Below are 18911 nucleotides of genomic sequence, written 5' to 3'. Positions count from 1 at the left end.
TACAAATAAGATGTCTCCCTCATACCTTCCCCCGCCCCAGCAGGCCAGTTAAATGGTTTAAGGTTTGTCAGCAATTGACTGGTCATCACCATTAAGTCATAAACTGGGGGATCTCAAGGACTGGGACCCCACCTGACTCCTTTCTGTGCCCAACAGAACCAGCCACAAAAGCCAGTTAGCTTTAAAGTGGGGGATGACCTGGGGTCTGGAGAGGGGATACCTGATGTGAGACCACTGCTGAGGCAGCTAGTGGAAAGGCAGGTGGCAGATGAGAGCAGGCTGAAGACAGGACCCTGGTGTGGTTGGTGACAGCTATCTCTAACCACAAAATAGGGCACAGCTCAACAGACAACAACACTTTTAGTATAAGTTACAACCTCAAACTGGCTCCCAGCCCAGGGGAGACTCCAGATAAGTTTACGACATCAGTTTCCAGATGTTTTTCTTAGGCTGGGGATACTTCTCATTGCTGAGTCCACTGTGGCACCCAGATATGCCCCCAGACCCTCTGTGGAAAACTCTGGCTTAGCCCTGACTGCTTACCAGGATCCTCTGGTCAGCCTGCAAGCCCACCCCTCCCATGTAGCTCGGGCCCAGACTCTGCTCTGTGACCTTGGTATGTCTCTTCTCTCTCTGGGCCTGTTTCTCCATTTGACTTGGTTAGGTAGGGCTCCAGTCTAGGTACCTTGGCAGACACAGCCAGCTATTTACGTGGGTGAGTCAGGCCAGTGGCAGCATTGGCTCTGAACCCTTGCCTTTCTTGAAACCTTATCCCAATGGCAATGGGGCTGTAGGGACCGCTGAGTTCTCTGGACCACAGAGAGTGTCCTGAGCCCCTGTCAAATGACAGAGCGTTGGGGTCATGGCTGCCTTGACCATCCCGCATGAGTCACATTGGTCCATATCTGGGGAGACTGTCCCATTTGAACAAGTCGTAGTCCCTTCGGTCCCCCCGATATAAACTTGCATAGGACAGATGGGTTCAGGTTCTATAGCCGGATGTCCTTAGTGTTCCTGCCACCAGTTGGTGTGGATTCTGTCTGCCTGGAGTCCTCGCTACTGGCTGACTCATCTTCTGTCTTGGTGTCAGTTCTGTGAAACCTGCGCAGGTCCAGCCTGCGGCTAGCCTGGGCAGTAGGCATGGGATTTGTGGGTGGCTTGGAGTCCCGGGCAAAGCGCACAAGCCTCTGCCCAGCCAGGAAGTAGAGCACAGGGTCAAGGCAACTGTTGGCGCTGGCCAGCGGTCTGGTGATCTTGTAGGCCATGTTGATGGCGTTAAGGGTGTGGCAGCTGAGGTCCAGTGAGCGGAAGGAGTAGTAGAGGGTGCGGGTGACGTGGAAAGGCAGGAAACAGAGGGCGAAGACGGCCAGCACCACAGCAATGGTGCGCACCGACTTGCGCTTGGCCCGCGGCAGACCCCCTGCAGTCCCATAGGCTGGCTTTAGCAGCCGCCGGGCCATGAGCACATAGCAGCCCAAGATGGTGGCAAAGGGCACCGCGAAGAGCAGGCCCAGCATGACGGAGATGTAGGCCAGGAAGTGGCTGAAGAGCTCGGGCGCTGAGGTGTCATGGCAGGTAATGCGGCTGCCACGCACACTGGTGGTGACAAAGTAGAGCACGGGTGCCTGGCAGGCCAGCACCAACACCCACACGGCAGCTGCCACGCGGCGGGCATAGCGGGCCCGGCCCCAGTGCAGCGAGCGCAGTGGGCGCAAGACACCCAGGCACCGGTGCACACTGATGCACGTGAGGAAGAGGATGCTACAATAAAGGTTGGTGTAGAAGAGGAAACGCACCAGCTTGCAGAGCAACGTGCTGAAGGGCCAGTGGTCACGGCGGGCGTAGTAATAGACCAGCAGTGGCAGGGAGGCCGCATATAGTGCATCTGACACGGCCAAGTGGAACATGTACGTAGTGGAGGCATTCCATGTCTTGAGGCGGCACAGGAAGATATAGAGCACTGCAACGTTTAGACACAGCCCGAGCACGCATACCACACCATAGGACACAGGCAGCAGCACGTACTTGAACTCCTCGTTGAAACGGCACTTGTAGCCCAGTTCATCCCCATCCCAGGTGCCATTGATGGTGTCATTCCAGAGGCCCAGGCCTGCGGCCATCATCCTGAAGGGAAGGAGGTGGGGTGGGGAGAACAGTCGTCAGCGTCATGACCTGGGCTCAGCAGGATGGCCTGACATAGCCACCTGACCAGGGCCTTGAGGGACTCCAAGTGCTCAGATTTCTTTGGTTAATATCTGGCCAACTACATTCAAGGCCTTTGTTGCCATCTGACCTGGCTCCCTGGACTCAGAGTTCAGAAGCTTGGAACCTCGAAAATGCATATGATTCATAAATATCAGGATCATATAATTCTAAAACTTTAGAGCAGGGATAGGCAAACTACAACTTGAAGGCCAAATCCAGCCCACCAGTCTGTTTATATAAATAAAGCTTTATTGGAACATAGTCATATCCATCCGTTTACAAAGGGCTGAATAGTTGTGACAAAAACCATATGTTCTGCAAAATCTAAAATACTTACTATCTTGCCTTTAAAAAAAAACAAAGTTTGGCGGCCCTGCTCTAGGACCACAAGAGCACCGAGTTCTAGATCTGGAATTCTGAGCTTTAGAATCTGAGCATCCCAGAAGGTATCATTTTAGATTCATAGGCAGGGGCCTTCAAGGCTGACTGGTTCCACTTCTCACCCAGTGACCACAGCCTTTTGAAGCGTTCCTGGCCAATGGACGATCCATACCTTCCTGGAGGCATTAGAACTTTCCTTTAGCTCATCCTTCCTCTCCCTGGGGAGGTTCTGGCCCTGTGCCTGGTATTTTGGTATTTGAGGGAGTATTTCCAAGGGTCTCCCTCTTTAGTCACTCATTCACTAGCTCAGCAAATACTTTTTCAATACTCCTATATTCTGGCACTTTCTGCATCCGACAACAGCAGTCCCTCTCCTTGGCCTGTGAGGCTATCAGATGGGACTGTGACCCTCCTGAAGATTCTAGGGAAGTCTGGGGTGGAGGTGGGAGTGGAGATAGCTGAGAATTTCTTTTGTGGGACAACTTAAGCTTCCTCCAGGCCTACCCAGCTTCTCTTCCACACCATCACTATCTTGAGGGTTTCCTAACTTGTCCCTAGTGGGCGTATAATGCATCACAGGGACTGACTGCCCAGCAACTTAGAGAACAAGTTGTCCACCTTCCTCCTCTCCTGACCCCCACCAATGTCACCATTAAAAGCTGTCTCTCAGCTGGGAGGCAGGGGACAGATATCTCAGTCTGGAGGGCAAAGATCCCAAAGGTCTCAGAAGGCAGGCTGAAAATCCTAGCAGGAATCCTAGGTGGGTAGGTTTGGGAAAAGCACAAAGAATAACTTTCAAATAGTATGAAGGGGCAGAGGGAGCTGACGTTTTTCAAACCCTACAACTATGTGTGCTTTATAAATGTTATTTTATTCCATCCTTATAACTTCTGGGAGTCAGGTTACCATGCCTGGTTTTACGATTAAGAGGCTGAGACACAGATCGGTCAAGTAATTTAGCCAAGGTCACACAGCTGGGGACGGGCTACAATTCCTATCCGAGGGTACGTCCCAGGAAAGATGCTGTAAGAGGAAGGTAGTAAACAATCTGCATATGGGGGTATGCAAGCAGAGTCTGCAGAAAGGCTCGTGCACACCCTGTGTGAGTATCTGGGAGGACAGAAAGGGCAGATGACATCTGAGTCCTCCTTACCCTGAGAATCTGGGGCTGTACAATTCTGCTCATTTTGGAACCTGGAGTCCTGAGAGGCTGAGACTCAGGAATTCTGTAGAGCCAGCGACATCCACTCTTTTAGACCCTAAGCTTCTTGCCCAGCATGGTCTCCCAGCAGGAGTTCAAGGCCCCTGAAGTTGAGATTGGAGTGAGGGGGGCTGGACTGAGGGACACATAGGTCCTTCAGTTTTCCTTCTTTCCCAATACCCTGCCACCCTACCCTAGATCCCTGTTTCTTGTTGTCAGCAAAGGTGCAACCAGGAGGAAGGGCACCTATACTTGTGACTTCCCTCACATGGACGCAGGTTCCTTCTCAAGGAGCCAGGGCAGACTCAGGGTGAAAAAACAGAGAGAAGCCTATGTGGTGCCAAGTTGAGAGGGGGCAGGTATGGAGGAGCTCTGTCAGGGCCAACTTACTGGAATCCTTCTTGCCCAGGGCCAGGATTCAGGACCTGGCATTAAAGCATTCCCTGCATCCCACCCCTGCTATAGGCAACCCAGTGTCAGCTCCACCCTTGCTGCTGGAGACACTGCCATTATCCTCTCCGCCTCAAGCCTCAATCTCCCGCAATCCAGACGGGTCTTTGTAAAAGAAACAGTCATTCTCCTGCTTGAAACAATCCATGGCTCCTGCTTGCTATGAGGAGAAAGACTAGTCTGGTATTGGAGGTTTTCACAATCCAGCCTCTGCCAGCTTTGCCAGCCCCAACCATCCTCTGTGACCTGCAGTTTCCTCAATGTGCTCAATGCTTCTCTCTTCCCAACCTTAGTTCGTATTGCTCCTTCAACCTGGAATCCATGCACGCCCCTCCTATCTACCTGTTGAAATTATAACTCTTCATCCTTCAGTGTAGCAAACTCTAGTGATTACGAAGAGCCTGGCCTCTGGAGCTAGATCACCTGTGTTTCCTCATCTGTGAAATGAGGCGATTAATGGAACCTGTATCACAGGATTCCCGTGAGGATTCAGTGAGTGATCTGTGTAAAATGTTTGGAGCAGTTCCTGGCACACAGTAGGTACGCTATGGTGTTATGAGCTTCAAGGTTCAGCTCAGATGTGGCCTTTTCCTGAAATCTTTGGGATGCTCTCTCAGGTCACTGGTGGAGGGTGACAGGTCTTGAACTGGAGGCTATGGAGCAGGTGACTGTGGTGAGCAAAGGGAGTGATGATGCTGAGGCCCAAGCTGGGACCGGGCCTGGGGGCCTCTGAGGGGAGAGATCTGAGAGCTGTTAGGGAGGGAGGCTGGAGAGACTGGCCCAGAGAAAGTCTGGGCGAAAGAGGGCAGGAGAAGGAGGTGGCCAAGGAGGGGTCTGGGAGGAACAGGAGTGGGGACAGGAAGAATTTGGTGTCAGACATGGTACGTGTGGGGTGCTTCGAAGGGGTATGGTGGACGTGGGGATGGGGCTGGGACACTTTGGGAGGTCAGCTGGAAGTTGCTGGCTCACAGTAGCTGCAGAAGGAGTATGGAGGTCTGAATTTGAGATTGAGGACCTGTACAAGGCCTCTGCCCCCCAGCCTGGGACACCAGCTTGGGGTATCTAGCTCTGCCACAGAAAGCCAGTGACATCAGGTATTTCCTGCCCTTCTGAGACTCAGACCTCTCATGGGCTGAATTCCCTGGCCTTGGAGAACAGTGGTCCTAAAACTTCCCTCATGAAGTCCTCTTCTTCACTGGAGAGGTGAGAGTGGCCCCCTCCACACTCCGGACAGACACCTAGTCCCACCTGGGAGATGCTGCTTCCCCGCTCCTGCCCCAGTGCTAAGGCCTGGCGGGTCTCTCCTCAAAGTGGGGGCCAGGGCCCTCATTGTCTCTTAGTCAACATCCTATTGCTCTGCACTATGCTCTCCCTAATCACTAACAGTGGAATCTCTGACACTAATGAGAGGGGTGGAGACTTCCCTAAGCCTCCAGGGAACAGTGAACAGAGAGGACTGCCCTTTCCACCTGTTTTAAAACATCCTGGCCTCCACCCTACCAGGCAAGCTGGGGATTCCATCGCCACGGCCCCCATCCAGACTGACCCTGCCCATTCTCTCCCTACAGAGATTGGCTCACCAATCTGTGAATACATCTTTCCTGGCCCCTCAGCTCCTGCTTATGGAGACAGCCAAGTCCCCAACCCTCGCTCTGCCTCTTCTGACCTCTGATGCCCTTGGGGCCTCACTCCCTGCTCTCTGAGACCAGCTCCTGCCTAACTTTGTCCAAAACCACTTAGCAGCCCCTTGGTGCCCAGTTCTGGCTGGCTCTGCCTGAAGAGCTCCTAGTCTGGACAGAGACGTGAGCCATGTAAGTGCCCTGCCAGGCTTCCCTGCCTTTCTTTGTTCATGCTATTTTTTCTGCCTGGAAAGCCTTTCCAGAACCCACCCACCCTGCACTCCATCCCGCCAATCCCTCAAGGCTCTTTTCAAATGTCACCATTTCTCTGAAGCTCTCTCCCTAATACCCTCCCAGGCATTCCTCACATACTGTTAGTAATTTATCCTTTCGACCTCTACCCCAACACACATTTCAGGTGCTCCCAGAGGGCTGGGGCCATCTGACTCTTTTCTTTGTCCTTATCATCCAGCGACAGGCCTGATCCAAAGCGGGTATGACATGAATAAGAGAATAAATGAATGAATGAATAAATTAATGCACAAAAGCAAAAGGCTGTGGGAGCCCAGAGGAGGCTGAGCTTTATGACCACGGCTCTCTTTTTCCTTATACCTCTGATTGCTGCCCAGAGGACAACGACACCTAAAGATTTCTCAGCTGCTGACCCTAGGTGGCCAGGAGTCACCCTAGCCCTCCTGGGGCACAGACCACGTAAGTCCTACTTCTGTCCTAGACAGGCCCCTGGACAATCTCTCTTTTAAGAGCTGCAGAGCCCAGAGGCCCTGCCCTTCTCTTAACAGGCTGGGGAAATGCCAGGGGGAGAGAAACTTGACCCAGGCATTCTGAAGATGGATCAGCTGCCTGAGCCAGCCACATTCTTTTATCTTACCTATCTCTAGCTCAGATCGTAGGTCAGTCTTGGTCAGGAGCTCCTAATTCTCGAGCCCCGTCCCCTCACTTTGTAGGGGCCAAGCCTGGATTGATTAGCTTCCATACGGCATCTTCATTTCATTCCGCATCCTCACTCCTCAAAAGATACTGCCATAGAGGTGAAGCTATTTGTTCAAGGTTCAAGGTCACACTGCCAGGAATTGGAAAAATTGGGCTTGACACCCAGGGACGTCTGGCTCTGGAGCCTGAATTCATCACAGCCTGGGATGAGGGAGCCAGGCAAGGATCCCCTTATTCTACCCCCAGTTCAGTGTATACACATGCATGCACGCGCCTGCCCCAGGCTCCAAACCACTGGGCACCACCCTTGCACGCCCGTACCTGACCAGCCCCTGTGCTCGTTGTCAGGATACTCAGCACCTGCTCCGGTTCATCGCTCATGAATGTACATGCCTGGACAGGGCTGCAGGGAACTCTGTGGGAAACAGGAAAAACAGGTCCCCCGCCTGGGGCCACACCCAGCTTCCAGCATTTCTCAGGGCAGGCAGAGCTGAGGGCTCCTGAGACATAGGGAGGTGGAGATGGCATGGGCTCTTGGTCATGGGAAGTCAGCTAGGCTGAGCCTCCCCGAGGTCTCCTCCTCTTCTCCAACTTTGGCCCAAAAAAGGCACATATGAGACCTGGTGTGGTTGCCCAGTAGGGATGTCTTCTGCCCACCATACCCCAGCCATCCACTCTCAGCTCACACACTCTGGGGATGGTTGTTCCCAGCTTCCTTTCCCAGGAGCCCCCTTTCACAGGAAGGTGGTTTTGCCAGGGAAGTTCTCCCCATATCCTGCAGAGCTGAGCTGAGCCTCCAGCTCCCTTTCCTTGGTCCTGGTTCTGTGCTTCAGCCCTGCAATAGGAAACAGTCAATACCCTCCTTGCCAGGTATACACTTGACAGTACTTCAGCCAACATAATTTTGCTCAAGCTGGGTCTCTATATCTGGAATATGCCACCCCCCGATTGTTCTTCTATAGGTGTTGTAAACACACATGAACAAATACAAGTATGGATATGCCTAGATACATAGCTACATAGAGACATACACAGCCACAATGAGATGTACATGCAGTGCACACACACACTATCACACATACACAATTCAAGTCAGGGCCTGGGACAGCCTTTAGAAATCACCTGTACCAAACTCCTATTTGACAGAGGAAGACACTGAGGCCCAAGGCCTCACAGTGAGTCAGAGACACAGGCAAGATCAGAAGCCAGGCCTTCTAGATTTGGGCCCTTGTTTTTGTCTTGCCTGGGAGCCCCTCATACATACCAGGCGTAGGGCTTCAGGGAAGGGGTGGTTACCTGGTAGACTGGACTCCCTCTGTGTGGGCAGCCTCCAGCATTCACCAGAATTCACACATATCACAGGAGAAAAAAAAACATTCCCCTCCTTTCCCTCTCTCCTTCATTTCTCTACAACGGGGGAGTGGGGTTCAAGATAGCTGAGGCCAGATCCCCAAGCTGGAAGTGCAGTGCAAGCGTGGGGAAAGTGGAGAGAAGAGATGGGTGGCTGCAGGAATAGGACTTGGGGGTGGGGGGCACTGGGAAATCCCCCTGGGTCACTGTTGTCCTAATGTACCTTGCCTAAGGAGCCTCAGGCTATCCTGGGCCAATGGACTGGTAGCTATGTGCCAGTCTGCTCTACCTTGGGTTCTCCTTTTCACCCCACTCCGCCCAGGGTCATAACCTGTCTTCTTGGGAGGTGCCTCCAACAGACTAAGGTGGAGCACAGCACTTTCTCAAAGCCATTCTCCAATTTCTGAGAAGAGTCTCCACCATCCATCCTTCCAGGTTTCAAACCTCCAATATGTCCTTGATGACCTCTCTCTTTCCCACCCACGTGAAACTCATCATTCACCAAGTTCTGTCAGTTCAGCCAGTGAAGTGGCTCAGAGATGACACTTTTCCTCACCTTGTGACCTTAGGCCCGAGTTTCTCCTCCACATTGCATCAAGCCCCCACACTGGTCTCCTTGCCTCCCCTTACCTCCCGCCCCTCCTGTACATCTTTCATATTTCTTAAAACATGAATCCGAAGGGGACTAAGGTTTTACCACCCTGAAGCTGCCTTTTTGGGATATTGATTTTAAGCTGTTTATTAAGAAATAAGACTCAGAAAGAACCTTTGGCTCTCCCCACTTTCCAAGAGATTCAGATAGAAAAAGTCTGCTTCGGGGAAGAAATCTTAGGATATTCACCTTAACCTATTTCGAATTAAGTCTAGTAAATAGGAGGGTTTCAGGCAGGGGTCTGCTAGCTAGATACCCATTGTGTCCCATTGTTTTTGAGTTGCTTAGCAAGAATTTGCCTGCCGTGTGTGTTCTATTTTTCCTCAACTACTGCAATCGACTACCTGTAAACTGCCCATTTTCATGTCTGAAATCTAAGACCTCATTCCCCCCTTTCCTTTTTGTCCAAAATGTCATATATATCCAATATTGCCTCACTGTCTTTGGAATTTTCATGCTTATGTGAAAATGCACATGGATTTAAAATTTGATTTTTCTCCTGTTAATCTGTCTCTGTTAATTTTATTATTAGCCCAGCTAGAAGAACTTAGAATGTGAGAGAAAAGGTATTAATTTTTTTAGTCCCCACAAATCTGAACACATACTGTGCAGATCAAAACCCTTCCATGGCTCCCTATTGCCCTCAGGCTACATCCAAGCTCCTGAGCCTAGCACTCTAGGCCCTGATTGGTCCCTGCCACTCATCTAGACAGTCTACCTTCTTTGTCTCCATCCTCATCTTCCTGCCTCAAGCACAGCAAAAGCAGTCCCAACATCATATCTTTGCTCAGGGGCACCCTCCCTTATCTTCTAACAGGAATTGAGTGCTTTCTCAATGCCAAGTTTCACATTAGGTGGCTTCACAGACCTCTTCTCATTAATCCTGAGATGCTTAGGCAAAATAACTTCTCTAGAGTCATAAAGCTAGCAAATGGCAGAGTATTCCTGGTCTATCTGACTTCAAGAGCTGTGCCCCTGACTAGTACCTCTTTCCCTCCAAAGCCCAGGACCTCTCCTCCAGGAAGCTCCATGACCAGCCCTCTTAGAGCCCCATGGCTCTGCTTGTCTGGTCAGTTCTCCACCAGACTTGTCTGATCAGTTCTCCACCTGTAGGGGGAATGCCCTACAGGCAGGGCCCAAGGATCTACTCTTTCTGGTACTTTCCAGGTATGAAGCAGCCATGATGGTACCTACCTCACAGGTTAAAAAAAAAAACTAATGCCAGAAAGGGTAGCCCAAGGTCTCACTCAAGGTCACCAGTGAGTCAAGGGCAGACTCAAGCCTAACATGCAGACTATAGGCCTCACTGACCTAGCTCTGCCTCTGCTATATGCTGGGTCTTTCTCTCTGCGGCCCCAGGCTAGTGAGCCTATAGCCACAGGGGAGGGGTGGGGCAGTTCCCAGGCCAGCTGAGGAATTTCCAGGGTGGTTAGACGACATTCCAGCTCCCGCTTGCCCACCCACCTGGCTGGCCTTGTCCAGCCTGGAAAGGGAGAGTGATCTGTCCCATTCTGGAAACCCCTGCTGGCTGCCTCTGCTGAGGGTGAGGTGCTGTGAAAAGAAACAGAGAACCTGGACCCAGAACACCATGGAGGGGACAGGGGAGGGCACCGGGCAAGTGGGAAACCCCAGTTCTGCCATTCCCAGCTGCGGGACCTGGACAAATCTCCTGTCCACAACCCAAGTCTGAATTCCTCTGCAATCTAAAAACAGTTCCTGCCCCATAAGGTTGTCGAGGTTGTTAAAGGAGATGATTTAGATTAATCTTATGAAATAATTAAAAGAAGTATGATTTCAGCAAGTGGAGAAGGCAGGGAAGATGGGGGTATCCTAGGAAGACAAGAGGGGCAGGAAACCCACAGAAATTTTGGGCAGAGTAGCAAGGTCACAGTAAGACAGACCACAGATCAAATCTCCCATACTGAAGGCCATCCTGAGAAGGGAGGGCAGTCCAGGGACCCCCAGCAGGAACTAGACCCCACCGCATTTCTTCATTCACTAGTTCACTCACTCATCCTTTAAAGAGGTTATCATATCTATGCCTGTCCCTGTGCAGGGCACTTGGGGACTCTGCTGTGGGTCACTGTCAAGGTTGATGGGGGGAGGGGTGGGATCTGCATATAGGAGAAGACCTAGAAATAGGTAATGACAACTCAGGGTGATTAGAGCTGAAGGAAGCAGAGGCAACAAGGCTGAAGCAGCCAAGAGGGCCCCTAATGGGAATGAGGAGGTGGTCGAGGAAGGCTTCCTAGAGGAGAGAACACCTGACCTGCATTCTAGAAGATGGGTAGGGGTCAGTTGAATGGAGAGAGAAGAGGAACAGAGCGAGCAAAAACCAGGGCAAGAGATCACACTGTATGTTTGGGGGGCTGTCAGTCATCCCTGTGGACTGAGGGGAGTGGTGAGGACAAGGCTGAGATGGAAGAAAAGAAGGATTTTGGAAGTTATCTTCTGCCCCCTCCCAAATATCCTCCACAGAGCCAGGCCAGTGGACCTCCAGCCTTGCCAATAGTGCTTTCTGCACCACAAGCATGGGGGCTGGTCTGGGGCAATAGCTGAGGGGGTAACCTCAGATGTTATCGACAGGTGATATTACAATGTAAAGCCTCTGCAGCCTCCTCCAGGAAGTCCTTGGACTCTGGAGCCTCTTCTAGAAGCTCTCTTCCTCTTGGAAGCCCTCAGGATCCTGGCTGGGGGAGCCACATGTTGGAGTTGAGCTCAGAGCATCCGAGTGTGTAGGTCTCAAATCAGCTAGGCTATTCCTCCCACCTTACAGATCAGAAAACCAAGACTCCTTAAGAAGAAGCACCTTCTCAAAGTCTGGTGTTCTAATTACAGTATTTTCAGTGTAAGGTTGAGCACTTCCACTCCCACCTCAGGGCAAGGAAGGGCAGGGAAGGGCAGGGTGGGAACTACCTGTCCCACCCCTGACTCGGCATGGTCCAGCCCAGCCCAGCACAGAGCTATAGAGATGCGCTGCTAAAGTGAACCAGTTCAGAACAAGAAGATTCTGGACTCCACATCAACCTATCACATCCAGATGCCTCCAGCCAGACTCAAGAGGCAAGAACCCTGGGTTCAAGCTCCATCTTGGAACTGCCCATGCTGTGCAATCTTGGTCACATTGGTTCTCCTCTCTGAGCCTCTGGTTCTTCATTGGCCAATTGGGGAGAATCACTGCTACCGATGATAACTCGTGAAGAATGAGTAAGACAAAAGGGCAGGTGGGTGTTCTGTGGGGCTAGTAAATCATGCACTGTTCTGATGTGGGGGCTGCATCTGCCTGACATTTCTCAGTAGGGGGCCCCCGTGGGTGACCAGCAGAGGGGCAGGGGTCATGATCAGAACAGCCAGGGAAGGTTCCTGGAAAAGGCTGTGATCAGGCCTGAAGAGAAGCAGAAAGTGTCCAGCTTAGAAGGAAAGAGGGAGAATGGAGAACTCAAAGTATAAAAAGGGGCAAAAGTATAGAATAGGATACAACTGAGTCTGTGATTCTGAGACTGTCTCACTCTGGGTGCTTCTAGGATTCTGAGTTCATTGATTCTTACAGTCCAGTTCTAAGAGTCTCTGGTTCCTGGAGTAAATGCTAAATGTTTTCTTAATTCTGTTACTCGTTGCTTCTGATAGCCTTTGGTTTTGAGAGTCTCAGAACCACAGGAGTCTGGACTCTCAGAATAATACAATCATAAGTCACTTTCGGCGGAGCCACAAAGTCTTAGCAAACACTTGCCAGTGCCCCCATGTGCCTGACCTCAGAGAGACCCTTCAAACCCAGACTTAGATCAGACTTGGTCAGATGCTTGAGGAGCTCCAGTTTGGATGGGGAGAAAGCCACAGACATGGACCAAGTCCATTTGGGTGATCAAGCCATGACCAAAGGCAGCCCAGGGGCCACGGAGCCCAGAGTAACCCCTAACCAGCCTGGAGAGGAATGAGTACGACAAGAGGTGGTCAGGATTTTTCAGAGGAGAGGTCACTTGAGTTGGGACACGATAGACAATAAGGAATTTGTCAGGTGGACACAGAGGAGGGCATTGAAGGCAGAAGGAGGAGCAGGTACAAAGACTTAGTCGTGTGATAGTGTGGCCTGTTTTCGTAAAGCCAGGGGTAATGTGAGGCTGCAGTGGAGGGTTAGGTGGCCCATAATTGGGTCGAGGGGCTGCAGGACTCACATGAAAAGGCTGGAATGCCAGGCTGAGGAGCTTGGCCTCTATCCTGAGGACAATGGGGAGCCATGGAGGGCTTAAGCAAGGAAGGACATGGTCAGAGTTGACCTTTGCAAAGATGTTGCCACATAGAAGGTGGGTAGGATGGGAGAGCCTCCCGTGAGGCAGGGGGAGAAAGGAGGGTCATGTGGGCTTCAAGAAGTCTGAGGGAAGCCCTCCTCCCATACTCCAGTGCCCAGTCAGTGCCATTGTCACTACAATGACAGTGATAGGGTAGAGGGCCAAGGAGGAAGTAGTTGCCCAGGAGGGCCCAGGCTGCACTCCCTCCGAGTTACTAGACTCCTGAAATCAGAAATGACTCAGGCTTAAGAGATGGTGTGGCGGGGGAGTGGAGAAACTCCTCTGCTCAAGAACCAACTGCAGCCCTCCATGGAGCAAGGCCTTCTTCTTCCTTTATATATCCGCTTTTACCTGGTCATTCATTTCCCAAGTACTCACTGGCATTTCTTTTTCCCCAACCTATAATGGTTGATATAGACAGAGAGAAAGCAGGCCTGGCCTGGCCAAGTCCTGCAACTGACCCTCTGGGTCAGGATAGGCCCCCACAGCCAGCCTCCCCTAGTCAGGCCGAATAGTGGAGGGAAGCCAGGACTGAGAACACAAAGGTAGCCCAAGAGGAAGGTGTGGGCCAAAGGGTACACCAGACAGGCCCGCAGAAGGCAGTTCAGGTAGAGAAAACAATTTCACTTGGGGCACCTCTACCTCTTCTCACCAGACCAGCAGGATTTCCCTGGTCCTGAGGGCAGGCCTGAGCAGGCATTATCTTATCAGCGGCTAGGTAATGAGGCCACAAGCAAGACCGAAGACAGATTTTGAGGGCAGAATTCAAACTTCCTTCAGCCTGAAAGCCAGAGGACCAGGCCTCACCCAGATGGGGCTTCTGTCTTGAATGGGGAGAGATAAGCTGAGGCAGGTAGGCACAAGCTGCAGCTTTCACCTCTGCTTTGTGACCTTGAGCAAGATACTTTCTGAGCCTCTATTTCCTCATCTGCAAAATGGGGATAATTCCTGCCTCACAGGGTTCATGGAGGATAAAATGAGGGACATTTATAAATTTTACTAGGAAGCAGAGGGAGCAAGGGGAGAGGAAGGCAATCAACAGTCAAAATTCCCCAGACCGGCATAATCTCTTGTTATTGCACCCATGTTCTATTATTGTCTTCAAAATGCATTTAAGTCTATGAATATCACACTTCTCTCCTGCGCATTGCACTTTACAGCTTACAAAGCCCTTTTCTGACTACTACTATCTGAAGAATCCTCATAGTGACCTTGCATTTGAAGAAGCAAGAATCATCAAGCTCAATTTACAGATGGCAAAACCAACACCTAGAGGGTCACAGTGGCCTCTCTAAGGACTATAGCCAGAAAAGAAGCCAAATCAAAGCACTCACAGAGTCACCCATTAGGCCGTGGTGATGTTCTCACATTTTCTTAGTTGGTGCTGGGGGATTGAGAAGCCTCAGAACTCTGTATTTTCTATGAGGAAGAGGACCAGAATGGAGGGGCCATAACCTCACTCTGCAGCCCAAGCTTGATAGCCACTTATGACGGTCACCCACTGTGATCCTCCAAACCCTCTGGCCTCATCCCAGGATAGTCCAAAGCAGGAAGAAGAGGAGAGTGGCAAGCCTTCCACGTCAGGGCCTCTCCACTCACAAACTCTCAGCACAGGACTTTACTGGCTCCTTTTAGAGGCTGGCAGGGCAGAAACTGCCCCAAGGTCACCCAGCAAGTTGGGAGCAGAGCTGGGATGAGATCAATCACTGGTCTCCTGGGAAAGGGAGAGTCTTAAGTGTCCCCACATTCCTTAGCAGAAGAATCTGAGGGCTCAGGGAAGTGTTTGGCCACATGGACAAGGGCTCAGAGTTTAAATGCCTGGTGGGTCTGGTGTCAACATCACAAATATCCTGACCTCCATGCTGTTGGCACTACTCAATCCATTTTCCACCCTGCAGCCAGAGAGATCTTTCTGAAATGCTGCTCTGACCATGACTCTCCCCCACTCACAAACTTTCCATGGCTCCCTATTGCCTTTAGGATGAAATCTAAGTTTTCAGCCTATATACTTTAGGTCCTGTAGTGCCCTAGGATGCACTGTTCTGACACCCTGTGCCACACACTCTGATGATCTGATTCTGGCTTCCCCTGCTTTGTAATGACATGGAGCTCTACTATAGACAGGCCTTCATTGGGGAAGGGGGCAGGGGAGAGAAGCTACTGCTGCTCTCTCAGTATAGCTCAGCCCTGTGCAGGGTGCTGGCAACACAGAAATGAGCTCCAGTTCCTGCCCTCCAGGGGCCTCTGACCAAGGTGGGATCAGGGCTATCAGCACTGGGACTACAAGAGCCCAGAAGAGGCTCCAACCCAGCTGGGGGATCAAGGAAAGCTTCCCAGAGGAGGGGATATCTGAGTTGGGCCCCAAGCCTGAGTAGTTCTCCAACTGAGGAAGATGAGAGTAGGAGGGCATCTCAGGCAGTGAGCAAAGAATATGCAATGGTCCAGAGGCAAGAAACTGCCCAGTGTGTGCAGCAGACTCCATTTAGTTATAGTGGTAAAAGTCAGGTGGGAGAGTGGGCTGGAGAGGTTGTCAAGGATCAGTTCTTGGAGGCCTGAGTCCTGCACTAAGGATGCAGGCTGGGTCCTGTGGAAGTCCTGTGAAAGTCTAGTCTAGGGAGGAGAACAGTTGGGATATGGGTTTCCCAACGTTCCTTCCAGGGACCAACACCCCCCCCAACCCCAAGCTGTGAGCCCATCTAAGAGGACATTGGTGCTGAACATGATCCACATATTGGCTTCTCAAGAACCCTCATGTTTTACATTATTGTTATTTCTCTTTCACAGATGAGGCCACTGAGGCTCAGAGAAGGGATGTGTCTTATCTAGGGTCACACAGTGGCCAAGGCAGGATTGGAATATAGATCGCTTTCTCCAGAAAGCTTTTGTGGGCTCTGTTCAAAGAATCTCCTTTGCAACCACTTCTACCCACAGATAACTGAGACTTTACTGGGACTTCACCCTGGCCCTCAAAAGCTTGCCATTATTCCAGTCTAGATCCAAAACAAACCAGGCACTTCAGACTTGGGCCCAGGGAAGCCGGGGGTGCCATGCTGAAAGGAACACCTGCCACCAGCCCCACGGACCTCAGACTGGCAGTTCTAGTCCACAGCAGGGCCTGCCTGCCCTTGGGTCTGACTCCAAGGGGGTCCCAAGCCTGCTGCTGGCAGCCCTAGTAGGGGAGTGGAGGGAGGGCATTACCTTTCTCCAGGCTGACCCTTCCTACAGCACTGCCTGCCAGATTAAAAGTCCCCTGACTGAAGCTTAACTGTCCTTCAAGGCCACTGCCCCAACTCTCTCCCCCCAAGTCTTACTGACATCGGGCAGGGGCTGGCCACCCTAAGTTCCCCTAGGGCGAGCGGCGGCGCAGGCCTCGGTGGGTTCTCGGGGCGCCAAGGGGGCGCCCTCCTCAGAACACAAACACATAAACAAGTTCCATCAGCTCAGCTATCGACTCCGCTGGGGCGCACGAGCTCACCCGCCAACACACAAACTTCCAAATACGCTGACACACACTCACCGGGATATCCGTTCACACTCCCCGAGAGCTACACTCCAGTGGAGACAGAGTCCGACCCCTGGACCCAGGCGTGCTTACACAGGCTTGAAACAGAACCTCACTCCGGCAGCCACATGCGCACGGCTCTGCCTGCCCCGCGCCAGTAGGCACTGCTGCCTTCCTGGCTGTGTCCGCCCATCTCCCCGGCCTCTGGCCGCTCCAGGTAGCGCACCCCTCACCTCTGTGCTCTCCTCCGGCAGTGCCGCGGCCACCGCTCCCGGGTGCCAGCAGCGCCTGTGTCCCTCCGCTGCCGTAGGGATCCACGTGCCAGAGGGACCCGCCCGCCGGCCGGGTATAGTTCCCACCCCAGCCAGGTCAGGTGGGGGCAGGCGGACTCTGGACAGACCCTGGCACCGCCCCGTCCCTGTCCCGACACACAGGCTGCAACCGGCTCGGGATGTTACCGGGAGCTATTGGTGGCTGGGTCAGCGCCTCTGCCACTAGCGTTGTGCAGGGAGGGGCCAGCGGCGACTGTCCTACCGCCTGGCCGAGGTTTTCAGCGACGCTAAAGTTTTGCAGGTTTGTCTGGTGCCTGTGTGGCCCCCGTCGCTGCCCTCCGCGAGACCTTGCTGTGAACCTCTGCCCTCTCCTCCCAGGGACCTGCTCAGAGCACCATGCTGAGAACTCACCTCCCTCGCTTGAGAGCCTGTGGGGGAGGGGGAAAGGGCGCTCCCCATTGCCCTAGGGAGGAAATCCAAGCGTTCAGTGCTTTGTCTCTCTCCAGCTCCTGAGAGGAGGGTTGGTGGGTGGGGTGACAAGAAGAGCCTCCCCTAGCTCCCTTTGCTTAATCTTGGTCTGAAATAGTCACTAGAAATTTCCTGAACACCCTACTCTTTTTGGTCCCTCATCTTGAGAGGCTTCTCTTGAGCTGCTGTCTCAGACTACTCCAGTCACCCACATCTCCCTTCTTTGCCCTTAACCCTGCTTTGACTGCCTTTGGTGGTCAGGGACCCTATGTCTGCCTCTTTCCTCTATAGTGAGCTCCAGGAGAGCAGAGACTAACTCTGTCTACTTCCCACTGTGGGCCCAGAGGTCCCAGGAGTTGTGGAAAGTGTGAATAGATGAATGAATGAATGCCCCCCCACCCTACCCCAACTATCTGGTCTAGATGTCAGGAGAGTAAGTTGTGGCTCAGCTTCAACACTGACTCTGGGAGATTTTGACCCAGTTTCGGTCCCTCTCAGGGCCCTCTGTTCTGTGAAATAGAGGCAATCGCATCCACCCTCCTGCCAACCAGTATCCATCCATCAAGGCTTTGGACGGTCAGTGTCTGGACTAGTGCACAGTAGGCCTCTTTCTGTAGCTGACAAGCTTATTCAGAGCTCTGGGGCCTTGGGTCCTTCTGGGCTCTGCATCAGCTGACTGGTGCCGGGCTTCTGACCCCAGGAAGGGCCCAGGAAGGATGCTGGCTGCACCCTTGTCAGGAGCAGAAGTAGAGTGGACACACGGCCCTGTGTAGCTGAGCCGCCTCTGCAGTCCTCCAGAGACCTATGCCTGGAAGACACAAAGGCCCTTTGTCCAGCCTCCTCCACTTATTGTTCAAACTGGTCCATGCTGCTTCTCCGGGACTAGAAATCCCATGGCCCCTACTTATGGAGCTTGAGCCTTAGGGTCCCAGTGTGGGTTGGGGAAGTCCCCCTGGAGTCCCAGTCCAACCAACCCCCCTCTTTCCTCTTCCTTCAAATCTCTCCTGTAACTGCTATTTAGACAGAGAGAAAAAAATTCCTTTGATGCCAAGGTGAGGACCTAAGGACCTGCTTTAGTCTCTAGCCAACTCGGAGCGAGGAGGCAGCCCACGGTCCTGCTCTTGTTCTGGTCCATCTCTTACTTTATAGCTGAAGAAACTGCATTCTTGAGACACACGATGTCCGAGCTAGTCCAGCAGGAGACTTGGCCCTGAGGAGCAGAGGAAAAGGACTTGACCTTGAATACCACGGCCTTGGGTTGAGGTTCAGACTCTTCTCTGAGCCTCAGTTTCCTCTTCTGCAAAATAGTAATAATAATCCCTTTTTCACTGGCCCATCTGAGGTTCTTTTTTCAGGGTTTTGTCCATTGTCCTGAGCTCCCCAGGTTTGAGAGTTAGTATCTCCTCTAATGAGGGGCTGGAAGTCTAAGAATCCTGACATCTTCCCTTGACACTCTCATCACTGGGCTTTAGAGATCAAGTCCAGCATGCACCAACTCCTCCAGCTGAGACCTCCCTTACTCGAGATTGCCTGAGGAGCCTCCATTCCACTTCGACCTGAGCACCTTTGCTTTT

At 52.2% G+C, this 18911-nt stretch overlaps 1 protein-coding gene across 10 annotated transcripts; it reads right to left on the bottom strand.

Moving 5' to 3' along the window:
• Nucleotides 1-341: 341 nt before the first annotated feature.
• On the bottom strand, nucleotides 342-17303 carry P2RY2 (purinergic receptor P2Y2). Of its 10 annotated transcripts, none has more exons than XM_039847976.1 (4): nucleotides 16831-17240; nucleotides 7494-7642; nucleotides 7129-7222; nucleotides 342-2124 (listed from the first exon to the last, which is right to left on the bottom strand). In XM_039847976.1, exon 4 carries the CDS (start codon nucleotides 2121-2123, stop codon nucleotides 990-992), a length of 1134 nt encoding a protein of 377 aa, XP_039703910.1. In that variant the 5' UTR covers nucleotide 2124; nucleotides 7129-7222; nucleotides 7494-7642; nucleotides 16831-17240; the 3' UTR covers nucleotides 342-989. The 10 variants fall into 10 exon arrangements, with proteins under 10 accessions (XP_039703910.1, XP_039703909.1, XP_039703906.1 ...); XM_039847975.1 differs by having other exon boundaries at nucleotides 7498-7642; XM_039847972.1 differs by lacking the exon at nucleotides 16831-17240 and adding an exon at nucleotides 17281-17303 and having other exon boundaries at nucleotides 7129-7642.
• Nucleotides 17304-18911: the final 1608 nt, after the last annotated feature.

This window comes from Pteropus medius, unplaced genomic scaffold, assembly GCF_902729225.1.
Source record: "Pteropus medius unplaced genomic scaffold, Ma_sr-lr_union100, whole genome shotgun sequence".
In the NCBI taxonomy this organism is placed as follows: Eukaryota; Metazoa; Chordata; class Mammalia; order Chiroptera; family Pteropodidae; genus Pteropus; species Pteropus medius.
Note: the sequence above shows the minus strand (reverse complement) of the source record. Positions and strands in the feature narration are given on the sequence as shown.

Coding starts and splice junctions, on each gene's coding strand:
- P2RY2 (XM_039847970.1), bottom strand. CDS start 4,602: ATGAAGAGTTATAATTTCAACAG. Junction 2,125..4,579: donor AAGAGTTATAATTTCAACAG/GTAGATAGGAGG, acceptor CCTTCCCTTCAG/GATGATGGCCGCAGGCCTGG.